Here is a 21,718-nt window from a genome sequence, read left to right as displayed (position 1 = left end):
GACTGCACAGGCTTTAGCATTGCAGGGAAGGCTAGGCAGTAGGGAAAGTAATGTGGTTCAGGGACTGGGAGACAAACTACCCTCAATCTGAAAACGGCTGCAAATATGTACAAAAATTCAACTTATCATTTTATAGCTGTTGACCCTTGGTATCCCTACCTTTGTGAAGACTTGACATTGATATGGTACAAGAGTTGTCATCAGGAAGACGGTATCTCATATGCCACATGACCTTTGGCCTCTGCAGATACTCATTTAGCAGCTGAGGCAGATGTCAAGTTGATTGGATGCCTCATAATTGGAGCCATTGAACTTTGGTGCTCCCAGTCATATAACATGCACATGTTGGACTATTGTCGATGACAATTGTCACCTCATTGACAAGGATGGGATGTTGCAGCAAGCTACTTACATACAGCTTTTGACAACCGGAGTGACAGCTCGTGAGTCCACTTCATGGTGATATTGATAACATGATGATTGGAGTGCTCAGATTTTGGTGAAATATATGAGAAGACCAAGAACTTAAGGAAGGTATACCATTGTGTGGTGGTTACGTAAATATTTTCATAATAATTTTTGTCTCATTTTGAAATTTGAAAAACTGTGTCAGTCTGTTTGAGAAAATGAATGCAGCAGTTGTTAAATGTCAAGTTCTGTCAATATTTATCAGAACAGCTTCATCAACTTCGTTATAACGGAGCCTTGTGATGTCAAAGCATTCCAGTGTGATGTCATGTCTGTCTGACAACTGTTAGAGAGAGTGAGTTGGGTTTAATGCCTCTTTGAACATTTTCCCCTATATATCACCTTGTGTCAGCTTATTATACCCCGGCTACGAAGTAACAGGGGTATATAGCGTTCATTCTGTCCGTCCGTCCCGAAACTTTGTCCGGGAGCATATCTCTTAAAGTTTACATGCTAGGTTCACCAAACTTCACACACATGTTAATCATTACCCAATGATGTGCCTTTTGCTATTTTAAAGCTTTTGAAGAAGTTTTTTTTTTTTGCTGTTTCCATGGAAACACGACTTAGAGCCAAATGTATTTGATGGTTTTGTCCAGAGCATATCTCGCATAGTTTACATGCTAGGTTCACCAAACTTCACACACATGTTAATCATTACCCATTGATGTGCCTTTTGCTATTTTAAATTTTAAATGTGTCCAACATGAGAGTCGGTAATATTCTTCACCAACGTCCACTTTATTGTGTGCAACATGAGAGTCAGTAACAATTCACCAACGTCAACTTCATTGTGTGCAACATGAGTCAGTGCCATTCTTCATCTACGTCCACTTTATTGTGTGCAACATGAGAGTCAGTAACAATTCACCGTCATCTTCATTGTGTGCAACATGAGTCAGTGACATTCTTCATCTATGTCCACTTCATTGTGTGCAACATGAGACAGTCAAGTTCAGTTGTATGTCAGGTTTCCACGGAAAACACAAAAAATAATGTTTCCATGAATTATTACTATAATCAGTACATGGCAAAACTATTATCTAACATGTATATCAAGTTTAGTAGAGTCAAGGAGAAAGTCTTGTGAGCTGCTGATCCTTGTCACTATATATATATCAATATCAGTCATTTCCATGTCCCAAAGTGGGAAGCGGTGGTATGTGAGCTGTGCTGACTTCTACACTTGTTGTGGGATGCTTGTCTCAGATGTTTACCGGGATCATGGGGTGGCCTAGTGCTTAAAGCATTTCGTCATGCCGAAGACCCGGGTTCGATTCCCCACATGGGTTAATGTTCAAAGCCCATTTCTGATGTCCCCTGCAGTGATATTGCAGGAATATTGCTAAAAGCGGACGTAAAACAATACTCACTCACTCAGACGTTTACCACTTTTGCAAAACCCACAAGCCCGCTTCTGGTGTTGACAAACCTTAAAACCTGATCATGGCATTAGGGATTTGAAGCACAATCACAGGGTTCCTGGCGGTCCCAAGGGATACAACTCTGCACAAGGAATTGCTTCGTGAAGATGACTAGGCTTGTACTCTCTCAACAGCTGTGCGAGTTCACATGAGTGTAAATCAACTATTTCAGCATCCAAATACTCAACAACGCTTGTAAATGTGAAAATACACGTTCTGAATAATTTCGTGGCAGTGCTGTACAGTTAATGCCTTGACAAAAGTCCATTATTCATCACAATGTTTAATTGCTGTGGTTTGTATATCCAGTTTACGACAGAGTTACAATACAATACTTCCATGAATATGTATTGCCATGTGATAGCCACATGATGCAGCTGGATCCCTTTGGGAGTTTCTGTTAAAGATTGTCTATTGCTTTCAGATTGGTGGAGAATACTTTAAGTCGTTAACATTGCAGGCTTGATTTGAAGGCCATATTGAACAAAAGGATAAGGCAACTATTTGGAGTCATTTTAGCCATAAAAAGTCTTCAGCTTGGTAAAATCAGTACAAAATGGTGGCGACTGCATTGAATTAGGGCTTGTTGTATTGCAACATTCTGCGATACCAAATTTCTACCATATAATAGTCATATATATATATATACCTATTGGCAAGGTACTTTAACACAATACCTATTCCCATGTATATAACTATTGGCAGAGGTGCTTTAATACAATACCCTTTAATGTATATATAGTATGACCAGAAATTATTGAGAATTTTAGGAATATGTTTAATTGGATTTCTAGTATAAACAACCTTGACCAGCTATCAAGTGCTTGGTTTCATTCAAGAGAAACTCCGTTAATCCTTTTTCATTAGTTTGTGATGAGTTATCCCCCATTGTTTACTTGCTAGCAGACGACATTTTCAGTGATCATCAGTATGGATGATTTAGAGAAGAGGAAGTTGATTTTAGAGTATTATAACAAGGACATCAGATCAGCTAAAGTGATTTCAAGTAGAACAGGCATCCCTTTGTCCACTGTTTATCGTGTTTTGAAAAATATTGCAAATGGATATGCCATTGAGCACCAGGGAGGCGCAGGTAGGCCCAGAAAATTGACTGTCGGTGACAGGAGGCGGCTTGGTATTCTTGTTTCTAAAAACAACAAAGGAGTTTAGAAAACTTAAGGCTGGATATAATTGATAGAGGAACTGTGGCTGTCTGTAAGGAGACAATTAGAACTGAGCTGCATGCAATGGGTTGGCAGAAAAGTCGAGGAATTCCATCACCGATCATGAAATCTGAACAAAAGGAGCGAAGGTTGAACTGGTGCTTACAGCATAGAAATTTTAACTGGGACAATGTGATTTTCTCAGATGAAAGTTCTGTGTGGCTGTTTCCTAATACACTGAAATTCTGGACCAAACAAACTGAAAAACCTTTGTATCAGCGCCCGAAATCCAAAATTTAACGTGTGGGGTGGCATATTTGTGTTAGGGGCAACGCCCCTCTGTGTATTTGAAGGGAATATGAACAGTGAGCGGTACAGAGATATTCTCGAGGGACATTTGCTTCCATCTGCTCACCTGTTATATGGAATTTTTTTTATTTTCCAGCAGGACAATGACCAAAAACATCGTTCAAAGCATTCACAGGCCTGGTTTCGGACCCAAAATATGACATAATTAGTTTGGCCAAGCTATAGCCCTGACCTAAATCCAATAGAAAATGTTTGTGGACTTATGAAGGAAAGTGTCAATAAGAAAAATCTGACAAATATTGCTGAAATGAAAGAAGAGGTGGTCCGATATTGGGACAGCATGGACCACGACTTTCTAATTCTTTGATCAGTAGTATGCCCCGCCACATTGAAGCCTGCATTGCTGCCCATGGTGACTTGACAAAATACTAACTGTTCACCTGTCTTTGAATCTGGAGTTATGTTCTGCTAATATTCACATTTAATACCTGAGTAATGAGTGAACAAAATATAAAAAATTACAATCTTTAAATTCTCAATAATTTCTGGTTGTACTGTAACTATTTGGCAAGGTTCTTTACTGGAACACTCTTCCCTTGTATGTAACTTAGGGCTGTATTAAATGATGCATTGAACTATCGATGGATAGCAATTGTTGAGTCTCCGATAGCAAGTAATAGATGGTTGAAACGAAAAACTATCGACGCATCGATAGTGTGTGTGACTATCAATAGTTAGTAATTGACTTCCATAAATGCGCAGGAAGTACCAGATTTGTTCACCTTGATTTAGAGTTATCAGAACGTTACCTCTTAAACCTCTTATCTGTTTTTCAAGTTTCTTGTCAGTTCTTAAAAGAGACTGCAACTACTTCAGCTTGTGTTTATTTCATATAAACTATACATTCCTTTGGGAAATGACTTCAAATGAGACAATTCCACGAGAGAAAAAACTATTGCAATAGTTGGTTGCAATGAACTATCGCTATTGCAATAGTTGTTTCCCCATCAATAGTCACCCCTAATACAACTATTGGCAGAGGTGCTTTAATACAGTACCTTTCCCTTGTATACAACTATTGGCAGAGGTGCTTTAATACAGTACCTTTCCCTTGTATACAACTATTGGCAGAGGTGCTTTAATACAGTACCTTTCCCTTGTATACAACTATTGGCAGAGGTGCTTTAATACAGTACCTTTCCCTTGGCAGAGGTACTTTACTACGCTACAACTATTGGCAGAGGTGCTTTAATACAGTACCTTTCCCTTGTATACAACTATTGGCAGAGGTGCTTTAATACAGTACCTTTCCCTTGTGTACAACTATTGGCAGAGGTGCTTTAATACAGTACCTTTCCCTTGTATACAACTATTGGCAGAGGTGCTTTAATACAGTACCTTTCCCTTGTATACAACTATTGGCAGAGGTGCTTTAATGCAACAACCTTTAATGTATACAACTATTGGCAGAGGTGCTTTAATACAGTTCAGGGGTGGAAATAACTTCAAAATTGATAATGTACTCGGTACCATACAGTGGCTACACGTAAAGTCACTTATCCTGATAAGTTTTCCAACTATTGGCACTATACTGAACTTTGTAGACAGCACCTGGCTGATTTTTAAATAAAACAACTTCCCATGTATTTAATACACCACGCATCACATAATAAAGCATTGAAAGTCAACTAGACAATAGGTTTTTGTACAGTGTGATATACAAATTTGCCAGCGTTGTCCGACAGAAAAAAAGGCAGTTGTTGGACACGGATCGTATTCCCATAGCTTCCGCTTGCGCATGGGCAAGTCTGGGCTACAGTACAAGGTTATTTCCCAATTTCCCACCTCCCTGCAGTACCGCTTATTGGCAGAGGTCCTTGTGGCACTGTATGGTTTCAACTGACCTCCTCACCCTCACCTCACCTCACCATGCAGACTATTAGTAGAGTGCAGGAATGTGTTTGGTTTAGTGTGACCTCTAACAACCTTCCCATATATATACAACTATTGGCAGAGGTCCTTTCACGCATATATACGCTAGACAGGAATGTGTACTGTTATAGTTTCAGAGTGTGACCTCCACCACTCACCATATATATGACTATTGGCAGAGGTCCGCTTTCGACCAGAAGTGCGTATGTACTGTATAGTTTCTCATGAACCTACTGTATATATTTCTCATCCGCTTCACTGCTCACAGTGTGGGCTACTGTATAGTTTCTCATAGTGTGATTACCTCCTAACTATTGGCAGAGGTACCCACCAGGAATCGTGTACTGTATAGTTTCACCTCACCATATATATAACTATTGGTAGAGGTCCTTTAAGACAGGAATGTGTGTACTGTATAGTTTCTCATAGTGTGACCTGATACCCACGATAACCTTATCACCACCTCCAGGATTTAACCCAGATAGTTTTTTAGGACACTTAGATCCATTTTCTCACATTGAAAATATACCTGCACTATTATAAGTATCTGTTACATCTAATAAACCCAACAGCAAAATTCACCTGGGAATTTCCAACACAGATTGTAGGACTGGGATGGGTCCAAATTATCTACCTGGGTACCCCACCCCCTATTACCCTACCCTACCCGGATACCCATTATGTTAATTCCTGACATCAAATTTACAAGAAATGGCAATATATCCTTCAGCTCGGAGGCTAAAATTTTGAGTTTTCCAATATCTTAATCATGTGTTATATTCAAAACAAGTGACTGTAAATAATGTCTAAATCTTCAAAGACAATTCAACCTATTAATCATGAAAGAATAACATATTACATTGTTTAATCTATTAGTCACATGATCATAACGGGTCTGGGTATTGAGATGGGTACCTGGGTCCAACTCATTACCCACCTGTCCCGGGTATCCGGGTTACCCGTCCCAGCCCTAACATATTGCATCAGATACACTGCATCTTGGCAAACCCTGACTTTTGCACTCAACATGGCTGGAGATTGGTTTGGTTTATCATTCAATATTGCACTTAACCCAATCACAACAACCTACATCCATATTACTAAATTACACACCTCTGTTCACCACCTGTGTGAGTATTGACCTCTTGTTCAAATGGTTAATAAACTCCCACGTCACCATTTTCATTGTACAAGACAGCAGAGAAAATTATCATTTGAGCAAATGGGAACTTTTATCAATGTGACTTTACATTTATGATGTTTGTTATTAATCATATATCTAGACATTAACAACCAAGTATGGGGCGTTTAGGTGACAGCAGTTCCGTTTTCGTGACAAAACAGTCCACCTGTTGATAAGTGGGTGGTTATTACACCTTGGGATTGCCAGGATGTTCTATTGCTATGTATTGTGATACTGAATCTGTATCGTGATACGTACTTGGAATATATTGATATGGACATATTCAGCTGGTGGTCATGGGATATTGTTGGTTGTGATAATATGCACATGGTAACAGGTCTTTGGGATTGAGATTGATTGTGTTGTGTGATTGCTTCTTCTCCCTGTTAATTTCACCATTACCTTATTATCATCATTATTATTATGCTTATATTTGTATAGTGCCGAGTTCCAGCTCAGCTGCTCAAAGGCGCTTTGTTTTCCCCCTCGTTCATTGGATGTCAATCTCAAACAGCACATCATATTATCAATCTCAACTCCCTGGGGAGTATACAATTGTTGACTGTTGACATGTGTTTTTAATCTATCCCACTGTTGATTAAACCCAAAGGATCAATACACTGTAAGTGGCTCTGAAGACAAGCTATTTCTGGGATTTCCCAGGGGTGGTTGGGTGGCCAAGGGGTTAAATTTTGCTTACCATGTTCAATACTAAGAAAGTGTAATCCCAAATATAACGTATGTTACATGTTCAATTCCCCACATAGGTACGATGTGTGAAGCCCATTTCTGGTGTTCCCCGCTGTGATATTGCTGGAATATTGATAATGGCAGAGTTAAACCTAACTCACTCGGGCATTACATGTAAAACACAGCTTCCATCTACAGATTCAGTCATGTTCTTGATGAACCTTGAAAATCAGATGGACATGTATGATTTTTGCCTGGTCTGCTTCCTGTATCCTCAGGTCTCCAAGCATTTGTGTATATTTTTCTTCTGCACCAACAGCTGGCGCCACTAATGGCGACATTAAACTTAACTCACTCACTCTGCATGTAAAGCTCTGCTGCCCTCTGCAGTGTCTGCATGCTCTTGATAAATCTGCCAAGATGTTTCTGGAATATTCCTAAAAGCGATGTAAAACTAAATTCACTCACTCACTCTTGATAAATTTTGAGAATCCCATGGGCTTTGTGTGATTTTTGTCCTGGTACATTTCCTATGTCCTCATCCGGTCTCCAAGTATTTGTGTATATTTTTTCTATTTTTCACTCATACTCTTGCCCCAAGCACCCACCTCAGCAACCTCACAACTCAATACTTTGCCAACCATTGTAATCAAGACATCAAACTATGTTGTAACCATTCCCTCTGGATTATGGTTGCCTTTATCCTGTGGGTACCACTGAGATGTACAGAAATGGAAATGAAAATTTTAGCGAAGTCATAGCTATCCCTAGTGGTATGACTATAGAGTACGCAGTTATCTCCCTTGTCTGTGATGTCACATCATTGTTGTTTGAAAACCTTCATAATGTTTCTGTATGGGCTACATACAAGACGTGCTTACAGAGTTGAAGTGTTTTTGAATTCTACTCAAATTTTTTTCTCAACGATCTTCAAGAATCATGGTTAGTGGTGTTGCAATGATAGATGTTCTGACAATCGCATTCAATATCTAGGGCATATTTGTGTTTAAGCTGCTGTATTTCAATACTTTGCTGGCCATTGTTATCAAGACATCAGTTTTACATTTTATTATTTTTTTCAAGCATATTAAGGGACAAGTTATGTTTTTTCTCAATATAACCCTGGACCCACCCACCCCCACCCAAATATCAAATGACTAAAGTTTTTGAAAGCCATTTAGAAGTTGGATGAACATGAATACATGACAAGTTTTATGGATAACAACTTCTTTTTTCATCTGATGAAGGCGCAAGAATTAGCTCTGAAATGTCGTGTAAAGAATAAAGAAGTTGTTATTCATAAAACGTGGCATGTATTCATCAAATGGCTGGTCTCATATTACCAAAATATCAGCATGACCAATAACCTCATTTGTCATGTTAGGTTGTTGTCGTTTGACGTTTCGGAAGTCCAGGGTCCAGAGGTTGTTGAGAGTAATTCTGGTGATGCAGTAATGATTGATAACCTTTGTACTTGGCCCATGCTCCTGCTTGTGTCCTTGGTGACCTCTGTTGTATGTAGGTGAAAGGTCACTGGAGGTCCCCTCGCATATCAGTGATAACGAAATGTCAAGTTGTTGATGCCACTCATCCTCGATAATCAAGTGAATTAAATATTCAGTCTTATTATGGTGAATGCCTAGTCTGTCATACAGACCCTGAAACAAATATATAATATATAATATAAATATATATCCAAGAAAGCCCATTTAGAAGTCTAGACCATGTAGCAAGTCTAGATTTACACAGTTTCTGAAAATGAAGAAAGTTTCTGGGCTCCTTTTGATTATATTTTCTGGTTATATTTTGTGAACAGTATTTTTCTGTAAAATATGTTCATTTCAGAGACTAGATGTTAGTCTAGTGAATACCCTGCTTTGTGACATCATCGTTGCCATGTCGTCACAGTCAATTGTAATCGCTAATCTCCCTGTTACTGCAGCTGGGTAACTACACGCCAGTGACATACAATGCAGCCTGTTGAACATTATTTTTCTGTGCTTGTTTCTGAAGTGATGCCACTTTCACTATCTGTCATCACTAACTTAGCACAACATGTCTGTCTCTGATGTAAGTAATAATTAGTAGGTTATATTTAGAGTCATGCTATTCCAATCAGGTGTGACGTGAGTCGGTAATAGTAATTGTGTCTAGGTTATTTGAATAAAATCATAAGGCAAACACTGAGAGGTAAACACTGGATAATTGTAGATGCAAGAAGAATTTTGACATGTGTAAGTGATATCGATCGTGTTGAACGATTCACAGAACTCTGGAGTATGATCTATATATTTATGGACCTGTGAAGATCTGGGTTAGAGGGCGGTGAGGCAGCCACGTGGTTAAAGCGTCTGTCGTCACGCCGAAAACCCGGGTTCAATTCCCCACATGGGTACGATGTGTGAAGCCCATTTCTGGTGTCCCCCACCATGATATTGCTGGAATATTGCTAAAAGCGGCGTAAGACCACACTCACTCACTCACTCCGGCAAAATTGGCTTGTTGTAAGAAGCAATCAGGTGGTCATGTTCGCTGACTTTTTTGACACATTGTATCTCAGTTACGTACATCGTTCCTCATGCTGTTGATCACTATATTGTCTGGTTCAGACTTGATTATTTACAGACCGCCACAATATAGCTGGAATATTGTTGAGTGCGGTGTTAAGCAACAAACCAACCAACTTCACTTATAGAATGAGGTGGTCAGGCTCGCTGACTTGGTTGACACTTGTCATCATATCCCAATTGTGTAGATCGGTGCTCATGGGGTTGATCACTGGATTGTCTGATCCAGACTCAATTATTTATTGACCACTGCCTTATAGGTGGAATATTGCAGAGTGTGGGATATTTAACTCCAAACAAACAAATATATATTATTGATAGGGCTGGAACGGATCCACTGTGAGGTGAATTTGATACATATGACAAGTATCGGGTAATGATTGTGATTAGGCCCAAAAATAAATGTTATGGTTCTGATTTCCTACATTTCAGAACTAGGGTAGGTAGGTAGGGTTTTTTGGGGGGTTTTTGCAAAATATTTTTACATTACTCATGTGTCAGAAAATAAATTTAATTTATTATGTGGTGAGTAAAATTGTTAGGCTCGGCGGGAATATTTAGGGTCGGTCGGGAAATCGGAACCACAAGCTTTTTTTTTTTAGGCCTCAACATTTTTTATCAGTGGTGCCTTTTGGTGTAGAGGAATTTTGAAACATATTTTTTTCCCTGTTTCCATGGCAACAAGTTTGCCTGCCTCTGGTGATAGGGGTGTGTTTGATCGTATCTCTGAAACTTAAAGGTGTTCTTTCTTGACAAGTATCGGTAATGAATGTGATTATTGGGTCAGAAATACAATAAACAATAACAGCTGATGTATCATTTATTATATTCAGTGGAACATCAATAAAATATATTCTGTGACGTGTCTTGACCATTTAGACTGTTAATTATTCACGCCAGTGACCACATGACTGTCAAATCAAATATATAAGACAGTTTATGCCCTCTGTGGCACTTTCCTCTGTGGCACACGGCAAATTAATTGATCTGGGAATCTTGACGAGTGCTATGTTATCTCCCTGTGTGGCACATGTGTGCAGCAACTAATTGAGGGTAGATCATTAACACCTTTGACTAACCTCATTAGGCCAGACCAATATTATTTCTTGTTTTACGGATTTTTGTCATCAGAAAACCTAAAGGCAGGAGGGTAATAAAATTAAAATAAAAATAATTAAATGCTAAAAGTACTTTACTTTTGGCAATTTATGAAGTTTATATGAGGCAAAACACAATCAAAATAAAGCTTTTCTTGTAAATTTACAGTTTTGACCAATAAAACATTAGGATTTTATTTTTTGATCGGGGAAAATTATCTTTTATTTTTTTTCTTATTCTTGAAAAATTATGACTGGTGGATCCGTAAAACAAGAAAGAAAATTGGTCTGGCCTTAGATAGAAATAACACCAATTATTAAGTAATCAGTGATGTGTGACAGACACAAGTGCCACAGAGGGAAACCACCATATAGGACAGTTGGCTATTATCATTCCATCCTTCCATGTATCTCAGTTTGATGTAACAATGTGACACGCGAAGTCAAGTACAAACACAGCTTTTTTAATAAATCATGCTAGTGATCGCGTATAATGAAATGAATTCATGTAGGAGTGAGTGAATGAGTTTAGCGTTTAGCAATATTCCAGCAATATCACGGCGGTGGACACCAGAAATGGGCTTCACACATTGTACCCATGGAATACATGTAGGAAGAATATTCACTGAATATTTGAGTGAATCATAACAGCCCTAGTGTGTAATGCCAATAAAATTATTGACTGTCACTTTTATAGATTTTTATCATCAATGGAAACCAAAAAATGTGCTAAATGAAGCATTTTTATTGATTTGGGTTTGTGTTGGAACAAAATGTATGCAGTGTGTTCCACAGCTGAGTGATGTAATTTTCCTTGTTGTTGTAGAACATGGGCCCCGCCCCCTACCACTATGAGTGATGTAATTGGTCCTTGTTGTTGTAGAACATGGGCCCCGCCCCCTACCACTATGAGTGATGTAATGGTCCTTGTTGTTGTAGAACATGGGCCCCGCCCCCTACCACTATGAGTGATGTAATGGTCCTTGTTGTTGTAGAACATGGGCCCTTCTACCACTATGAGTGATGTAATGGTCCTTGTTGTTGTAGAACATGGGCCCCGCCCCCTACCACTATGAGTGATGTAATGGTCCTTGTTGTTGTAGAACATGGGCCCGGCCCCCTACCACTATGAGTGATGTAATGGTCCTTGTTGTTGTAGAACATGGGCCCGCCCCCTACCACTATAGGTGATGTAATGGTCCTTGTTGTTTGTAGAACATGGGCCCGCCCCCTCCACTATGAGTGATGTAATGGTCCTTTTGTTGTAGAACATGGGCCCTTCCCTACCACTAGTGATGTAATGGTCCTTGTTGTTTTGTAGAACATGGGCCCATGCCCCCACTATGAGTGATGTAATGGTCCTTGTTGTTGTAGAACATGGGCCCTTCCACTATGAGTGATGTAATGGTCCTTGTTGTTGTGTAGAACATGGGCCCCGCCCCCTACCACTATGAGTGATGTAATGGTCCTTGTTGTTGTAGAACATGGGCCCGGCCCCCTACCACTATGAGTGATGTAATGGTCCTTGTTGTTGTAGAACATGGGCCCCGCCCCCTACCACTATGAGTGATGTAATGGTCCTTGTTGTTGTAGAACATGGGCCCCGCCCCCTACCACTATGAGTGATGTAATGGTCCTTGTTGTTGTAGAACATGGGCCCTTCTACTACATAGTGCCCCCTTGTTGTTGTAGAACATGGGCCCTTCTACACTATGAGTGATGTAATGGTCCTTGTTGTTGTAGAACATGGGCCCTTCGCCTATGAGTGATGTAATGGTCCTTGTTGTTGTAGAACATGGGCCCCCGCTCCCTACTATGAGTGAGTGTAATGGTCCTTGTTGTTGTAGAAACATGGGCCCCGCCCCCTACCACTATGAGTGATGTAATGGTCCTTGTTGTTGTAGAACATGGGCCCCGCCCCCTACCACTATGAGTGATGTAATGGTCCTTGTTGTTGTAGAACATGGGCCCGCCCTACCACTATGAGTGATGTAATGGTCCTTTGTTGTTTGAGAACATGGGCCCGCTTCCTACTATGGAGTGATGTGTAATGGTCCTTGTTGTTTGTAGAACATGGGCCCGCCCCACTATGCGTGATGTAATGGTCCTTGTTGTTGTAGAACATGGGCCCCGCCCCCTACCACTATGAGTGATGTAATGGTCCTTGTTGTTGTAGAACATGGGCCCCGCCCCCTACCACTATGAGTGATGTAATGGTCCTTGTTGTTTGTAGGACACGGGCCCGCCCCCTACAGTGATGTAATGGTCCTTGTTGTTGTAGAACATGGGCCCCGCCCCCTACCACTATGAGCCTCTGGCTATGGAGAACCTGAACCTCTGTGACTATACCACCAGGTTCAGCTTGGAGCAGGCTAAGACGGGACAAGGTGAGGGGACATCGGGTATAGCAACAATAACAACATCATCATCAACAGTAACAACATCATAAACAACAATACCAACATCAACAGTAACAACATCATCATCATCAACAGTAACAACATCATAAACAACATTAACAAACATCAGCACCAACAGTAACAGCATCATCAACAACGATAACATAAAAAAGAATAAGAACACAGCACCAGTAACAACATCATAAACAGCAATAACAACATCAACAACAATAACATCATCATCAACAACAAAAACAACAACCACTGCGACAAAAGATATTGACATCCTCAACATTAATAATTATCATCTACTGCAATAATAATAACAATATCAACAGCAACATGCACAGTGGTAATAATGAAAACTACATCCATGACAGCAGCAACAGTACAACACAACACAGTCGAAGTAAACTTAGTATTATTCGTTACACTGCTATACTGAGTCTAGCAAAACCTTGTGGAAGGTCGCGTCAGGTAACCTTTCCAATTGACCAATCAGAACACAGCTTACCAAATCGCGAAAGTGGACTTATGAACTTTTACCTCGAAAATGTTTGTACTCGAATGATTCCGAATGCTCTTTTCCATACGACCGGTTCCTAGTGATGCACGCCACAGCAGTGAGTAAACATTCGCTGAAAATAGCGTTTTGTCAGTATTAAAGCATGCCAACTTGCGGAAATATTAGCTAATTATAACCATGTCAACAGGAACCCCAAAGCATATACTGCAGGTCAAATATCAGTGTTTTATGTGGATTTTCATTTGTTGGGAGATCAGTGTTGGCGACCGGGGGGCGAGAAAATCCATTTTGTAAGTCCTACAGAACCTAAATAGTAGCCGTTGGTTGGTTAAATCCATTCGTCCGTCTCGCCTTTGATTGGACAGTCATAGGTCGCTCAAAGGTTACCTGACGCGACCTTCCACAAGGTTTTGTTAGACTCAGTATAGCAGTGTAACGAATAATACTGAGTCTAAGTTTACTTAGACTGAACACAATAGCAATTATTTCAACAACAACATCCAAAACATCTGTAACAACATCCACAGCAACAACAACCACAACAATGATCAAAACATCCACGGCAAAAATAAAATACACCAACATCATCAGTATCAACATCTGCAAACATGACAGCCACTGCAACATCTACCACGATGAAAACAACATCCACAGCAATAATATCTACAATATTGACAACATCCTCAGTCTTAACGTCTTCACTTGTTGCAGCAACCCGACCAATACGAGTTTATGCTGACGGAATCTACGACATGTTTCACAGTGGCCACGCCCGACAACTGATGCAAGCCAAACTGGCCTTCCCAAATACCTACCTCATAGTGGGAGGTGTGTATGTCGTTGCCATGGTAACATTGTATCAGAAAGATGAAAGTTTGACATTTTGATTAATGATAATACCTGCAGGTGACCATTTCTAGGTATGGAATGTGTTAAATTAAGAACTGTATTAATTCATCATCTGTGCTTCGAATTTAGCTTGAAATTCAACAGGTCCTTGTAATTTGCTGGAGATCCCAAGAATATAAAAAGACCCCAGACTCATTATTTTTTAAATTAAATACATTTTCACTTCCTCTTCCTTGTCTGATATTGCAGTCAATTTCCAGAAAAATGCTCAATTTTTCACGTGTGTATAACGTCTGGATCTCTTTTCTGGTGTCTCTGCCAAATTGCTCTAATATTGCTAAAGCGTCATAAAACAATATTTGTTCATCACTTACTGTACAATCCTGTCCCCACAGTGTGTAGTGATGGCCACACATGGATTTTCTATTGTTTTTGACAGTGTGTAATGATGGCCACACACACAAGATGAAGGGCAGGACTGTCATGAACGAACGAGAAAGATACGAAGCTGTCAGACATTGTCGATATGTCGATGAAATTGTCACAGATGCACCCTGGGTACTGAATGAAGAATTTCTAGAAGAACACAAGGTTTGTGAACAGAGAGTTCTGGTTAGAATAGGCCTACAGCAACCTGGTGACTTGGCATTGCATGCTCACTATATCAATCACTGGATTGTCTTGCTAGTGGTTAATAGTTAATCAAGATTGACTCTATGCAGTGGAAGCTGTCAAAACTGGCAGCTGTCCAATCCGGCAAGTTGTCAACACTGGCATAAAATCTGTGGCTAGTACATTTATCATCATTTAAAAGCTCTGCAATCCGGCAGCTGTCAATTCGGATCTCGCAATGAATTAGCTGCCTGAATATGTGTCTATACAGTAATTAGCGCTGTCTAATCCGGCGGCGTGGCGAGGAGTCATGTGTATTGTCACCAACTCATACGGTGTAATAATGACAAGGGATTATAAGTGTGTGGCAGCCATCTAACGTTAAGTAGCTACCTGCTTGCCGACCAAGATGATTTAATCATAGTTCAGTATGGGTGAATAAAAGTGAATATGAGCTCAGTTCTAATCATAGGTAACTGTGTCAGCTCTACAATTTTCCAGTTTAGACAGCTTCCACTGTAATTACCCATGAAGGTCCGGGTAAGAATGAGCCTTCAGTAACCCATGCTTGTCGTAAGAGGTGACAAACGGTATCGGGTGGTCAGACTAGCTGACTTGGTTGACACATATCATCGGTTCCTAACTGCGCAGATCGATGCTCATGCTGTTGATCACCGGTTTGTCTGGTCCAGACTCAATTATTTACAGACCGCCACCATATAGCTGGCATATTGCTGAGTGCGGCGTAATTCTAATCTCACTCACTCACTCCACTGTAATTGACTTAGTGCTGTGGTAGCTGCAGAGTGTCACATAGCCAAGGTGTCTTGATCTGACTAACAAACGTGTCTTGATAGGCAAGTGAATATGTTCACCTGTATTATGAAACAGTACAACTAGAAGTGATACTACCTGCCTATACATATGAGCAGAAGTATGTTGACTATTAACCTCCATAGAACAGGAATAATACTTGCTGTATACCCCTGTACTGGGAGCTGAGCACTGATAAGTTTGTCAGCTACTGCTCCTGCTACTGCTACTGACTGCTACTGCTACTGCTACTTTAATGCTACTGCTTTGAGCATTCACTAGAGCTATTCTTTTCCAGAGCATTGATAAGTTTTGCAACATCTCGGCGGGGGCTGCAAAATGCTGCTACTTGTACCCATGTCCTACAGCTACTCCTTCTGCATGGCAGCCAACGCTAAACCACTAGGCTACCCCTACTACTACTACTACTACTACTACTACTACTGAGGCGTAGGGTAGCCTAGTGGGTAAAGCGTTAAAGCGTCGCTGAAGACCAAACTCCCACATGGCAATGTGTGAAGCCCATTTCTGGTGTCCCCCGCCTTGATATTGCTTGAATATTGCTAAAAGCATCGTAAAACTAAACTCACTCACTATTTCTACTACCACTACTACTAGAGTCATTAACCAGCACGAGTAAACTGATCCCTCACTTGTATTACAGATTGACTTCGTGGCACACGACGAGCTCCCCTACACAGCCGGTTCCAGCAACGGGGACGTCTACCAGGGCATCAAGGAGAAGGGAATGTAAGTGACACCAAACAACAGGCTGACCGGTAGAAACCGACAGTCTACCATAAAAATCGCATTGGAATTGGCAACATATTACCATGGGAACATATCCTAGAATATGAAACAACATTGTAAGTCACACAGCATTCTTGAACAAAATGGAAATGGCAGTATCAAACTTGGTCTGCATATGCCTCGTTTGAAAGAATCCAGTGTATTTGGTGCTGCCGGTTCCATGTTTTTGGTAGCGCCCTCAGACTAGGACTAGTGGTTTGTAGTTATGTCAGTGTATGAAATGCGGCTTGTCCGACCGCCCGGGACGGGCTAGATTTTTGGCGGACCATCTAAATTTACAGCTTGCCAGCCCAATGGTTTTGTAAAAAAAATTAGATGTTCCATACACCTGAGTAAATTCACTTTATCTTGGTGTCTGGTCTGATTACCAGTAAATCCATTTTGGGCTGGTAACATTTTGAAGTTACCAGCTCTGATGTCTGGCTGGGTTTTTGGCTTATTTCATACGTTGGTTATGTTGTCATAGTTTTATGCTGCCGATTCCTTGTGTACTGTAGATATATGACAGTGTGTTATAGCAGTGTCGGTTTTCATATGGAGGCCAGAAGAATAACTCTTCACTTTGACATCAGTGACACTTCCTGAACAGAGAGCTCCGTGGGTTTACTGTCGGGATATGTTCCCAGCAACCATGCTTCCTGTAGATGGATTGAGGAGTCATGCTTTGTAACGTGGTTGATTGTCTATCATTGTAACCCGACAGGAAGTTACTCATGATATCAGTCACTGGTCCATTTCAGCCTTTCTTCCATGATACAGTTACCATGGTTACAGAGATCAAAAGTAAGGTTGAAGGTCAAGGTCAAGGGACATAATACCTAAATTAATGATTTAGGTGGTCCTTAAATTTAAAACTTATCAAAGCAAACCAAGAAAACTAGGGCCCCCTTACTGGCAAACAAGGATAAGTTGGACCAGCGCAGAGAACGCGTTTATGAGAAGTAGGCGATGCACAGCAATGAGCAAACCCATTTGGTTTGTGAAAGGTAGAGCAGATGGAGGCAGTGCACATACAGTGCATGACGATGAAATTGATTCCACGTGTACCTGAACACGCCTTGCTCATAAGACTCTCACGTTAGTGTGGCAAGTCGCACCACCCTTGATCGCGGACAACCTGGGGCCCCTTTGCTAACTAACAATGGCAAGCGCCAGTGGGCGGCTCTCATACATGCTAATATGGGTCAATTGCCAGGTCGGTTCTCAACTTATCCTTGTTTGCCAGTAAGTTTGAACACTGCAGATATTACTGAAACAAAGTGATGTTAAACCCCACTGACTGTATGCTCTAGGTTCCTGGCTACAGAGAGGACAGAAGGGATCTCCACAACGGATGTGATAGCCAGGATTATCAAGGACTACGACATGTATGTGAGGAGAAATCTCCAGAGAGGGTACACAGCCAAGGAGCTCAACATCGGCTTCATGAAGGTAGTTGTAGTATAGGCTCACCGTGCATGTAAGTGTGAGTGAGTGAGTATAGTTTTACATCTCACTCAGCAATATTCCAGCTATATGATCAACAGCATGAGAATTGATCTACGCAACTGGGAACTGATGATGAGCGTCAACGAGCCTGACCACCCGATCCCGTTGGGTTACTGAAGATCAATTCTAACAATTCTATTCTGATCTTCACTAATGTAGGATGCAACAAACTGGTGTTAGACACGCTGACTTGGCTGACACATGTCATCCCATTTGCATAGATCAGTGCTCATAATGATGGATCACTGGATTGTCTGGTCGAGACACAATTGTTTACAGACTGTTATATAGCTGAAATATTTCTGAGTGCAGCATTAAACAACAATTAACCCAAACAATGGTGGTTGGGATGTCAATCACTGGATTGTCTGGTCCAGAGTGAATTATTTAAGGACTGTTGGGTAAGTTTGTGGGGTGCAGCGTTAAAACAACAAACTAACAGCTAAAAGTCTGTGACTCAGTGGTGACGTGACAGAGTTTTGTTCCAGGAAAAGCGGATCATCTTCAAGGCCAACTATGAGAAGATGGGTGAGAAGGTGAAAGAGAAAGGAAAGGAGTTCTACGACAAATGGAAGGAGTCGGTCGACAAGGGCAACGAGCTCATCCACAAATGGGAGGAGAAATCCAAGGAGTTCATCGGCAGCTTTCTCGACATGTTTGGCAACAATGGGAAACTGGTGAGGACACTTTGCCGTGGAACATCAAACACTGTACGCTAAAACTTAATGTATGATGACGAATTATGACCATTGGGTATCGCCAGGAAAGGAAGATTAATACTGGCTATTCTTGGGAAGGTAGAGATTAACCATTGGGGTTTTGGCAGGAAAGGGAGGTAACCACTGGTTATTCAAGGGGAGGTAGAGATTGGCCATTGTGTATTCACAGGAAAGGGAGCTAACCACTGGCTATTCAAGGGGAGGTAGAGATTGACCATTTGGTATTGGCAGGGAAGGGAGGAAACTGCTGGCTTTTCTGGGGGAGGTAGAGATTGACCATTGGGTATTGGCAGGCAAGGGAGGTAACCACTGGCTAGTCTTCCGGTAGTAGAGATTATTGGGTATTCTTGGAAAGTGTGGCATCTGTGTTTTGAGATGTTTGCAATTGAGAATTACTTTGCACTGTTAACTCACAGAGCAACTGGTTTCAAGAGAGCAAGATTCGGATCGGCCGAGCAATGTCCCCTACATCAAGTCCATCTCGCGATGACTCTCCGTCTCCGTCCTCCAGTGAACCTTCCAGCCCCCCAACCAAGAGGGGGCGCTTCTCACCGGAGCTGCGATATGAAGAAATTGAGGATGAAGACTTATAAGAAGCTGTTGCCTTACAAATTTTCAAACTGATTTGAGAACTCAATCGCGAAAGAATATGGATAATTTGATTCTTCAAATATCCAAAATGGCGACATGGTATATAGATGATGTTAAGAAGACTACAATTATAATATTTATATCATTGCAATATTAAATGGATATTCAGGAAATATCGCTTTGTATGTCTCATGTCTCTGACATGGCTGACATTGTATTGTTACTATGGTAACCAGCATCATAATGACAGTTTACTGGCTGCAGTTTCTGCTATTGTATGACATATGTAAGTTTATTGTCTGGAATGAATCCTAGCAGCTTTTCATGACATTTGTGAACCGGACATTATTACTTGAATCGTATAATTGTCATTGACTGCATTGAATTATGTCATTGATCGGATAAGGTTTTATTATTATGGTATATAGAGGGATTGAACACATTTCTGACAGATTCTTGTCACTGTAAATTATGATTGATGCACATACTTGTAATATCTGAATGATACGAATCCTTGTAAACGCTGATGGAAATCCAGCATCATGATCTCCAAGAGATACTAATCCTCCTGATGCTGATTAAAATAACGTTAATAGATACAGATGTTCATTAACTCTGATAGATAGAAAAATAGATACATAGATGCATCATAAAAATTTGATAGATATAACACAAATCCCAGGAATAAGATCAACAGGGAACCTACAGTGGCCTCTAATGTAGTTAACCAATCACAATGTTTCACAGGCTGTGGTAGGAAGGGAGATAACTCCTCATACATAGATCGACAGCCACACAAAATATGAGTGAAGGAGATTATCAGGTCATGAAACATTTTGTATAAAGTCATTATTCGTTGATATATTTTCAGTTAAATTTCCCTCTTAAACAATGAGCATTCCTTCTTACGATATTTTATTGTCCCGTGAAGTAAAATCGTGTCCTTATTGCTGTGAGTTAAATGCCTGGTGATATCAAACATACACACCACACTGACAATATAATTGATGCTTAGTCAACCATTTCCCCCTTTCACATACAGGGACACATAACCCATCCTCAGTTATACAGGGTATTTTATCAATTCCATTATCAAGAACCCTGGTACCATCATCTTCTCCATTTCTGCTAACATTGTGTTCCTGAGCAGAGTTTTAGTGGACAGCTATGGTGACGAGTAGGACTGGTATATATGACAGTGGGTAGCTTTGTAGTTGAAGCCTTCACTAGTCCCGCTTAACACCAAGGTTTGATTCCCTGCATTGTACAATTGTGTAGATCGATGCTCATGCTGTTGATCATTGGATTGTCTGGTCCAGACTCGATTATTTACAGATCGCCACCAGATAGCTGGAATATTGCAGAGTGTGGTGTTAAACTACAACTAAACCAAACCCTGGGTTGGGACAATGTTTGAAGCCTATTTCTGGTGTCCCCTGCTGTGATATTATTGGAGTATTGCTGAAAGCAGTATATAACCACACGCACTCACTACAAAATATTTATGGCATCAGAATGGTAACATACACTTTGTTGTCAGAGATGGTGTGGGTTGGAATTTAGTAATTTGTGAGTGAGTGAGTTTAGTTTTAAGCCACACTCAGCAATATTCCAGCTATATGGCGGCAGTCTGTAAATAATCGAGTCTGGACTAGACAATCCAGTGATCAACAGCATGAGCATCGATCTGCGCAACTGGGAACCGATGACATGTGTCAACCAAGTCAGCTAGCCTGACCACCCGATCCCGTTAGTCGCCTCTTACGACAAGCATGGGTTACTGAAAATCAATATTCTGAAACGGACCTTCACGGGTCTAGTAATTTGTGAACCAGGGGTAGGAGAATATTCATTTCATGTTTGGCATAATAAGATATTTTCATGCAGAGTATATTCTGCAGTTATCTGACATTTTATGTAAATATGACATGGTGGCTTGGACTTCTCACTCTTGGCTGACCACTCATCTGTTGAAGTTCATCACAAGCTAAAGAAGGTCCTAACCATCTTACAAGGCCCCATGAGTATGTGATGTGCTTTATGAGAGGATACTCCCCGTCATTCCAACCTTGGCTCAA

General features: G+C 40.7%; 1 protein-coding gene across 5 annotated transcripts in view; it reads left to right on the top strand.

Annotated features, from left to right (window-relative positions):
- Positions 1 to 21,329, top strand: part of LOC124259890 (choline-phosphate cytidylyltransferase B-like) — a 36,966-nt gene extending 15,637 nt beyond the window's left edge. For 4 of the 5 annotated variants that reach the window (XM_046694113.1, XM_046694114.1, XM_046694115.1 and 1 more), the window contains 7 exons: positions 13,115 to 13,220; positions 14,470 to 14,586; positions 15,047 to 15,198; positions 16,697 to 16,782; positions 18,135 to 18,273; positions 18,819 to 19,007; positions 19,466 to 21,329. In XM_046694113.1, the coding sequence (XP_046550069.1) occupies positions 13,115 to 13,220; positions 14,470 to 14,586; positions 15,047 to 15,198; positions 16,697 to 16,782; positions 18,135 to 18,273; positions 18,819 to 19,007; positions 19,466 to 19,642 (966 nt within the window). In that variant the 3' untranslated portion in view covers positions 19,643 to 21,329. Of the gene's footprint in view, positions 1 to 450; positions 535 to 13,114; positions 13,221 to 14,469; positions 14,587 to 15,046; positions 15,199 to 16,696; positions 16,783 to 18,134; positions 18,274 to 18,818; positions 19,008 to 19,465 lie in introns of those variants that run through there. The other variant, XM_046694116.1, reaches the window with a different exon arrangement.
- The last annotated feature ends 389 nt before the right edge of the window (positions 21,330 to 21,718 follow it).

The sequence above is a fragment of the Haliotis rubra genome, unplaced genomic scaffold (genome assembly GCF_003918875.1).
Source record: "Haliotis rubra isolate DU_JTF1 unplaced genomic scaffold, ASM391887v1 Scf740, whole genome shotgun sequence".
Classification (NCBI taxonomy): Eukaryota; Metazoa; Mollusca; class Gastropoda; order Lepetellida; family Haliotidae; genus Haliotis; species Haliotis rubra.
This window is presented reverse-complemented; position numbering and strand designations above follow the sequence as displayed.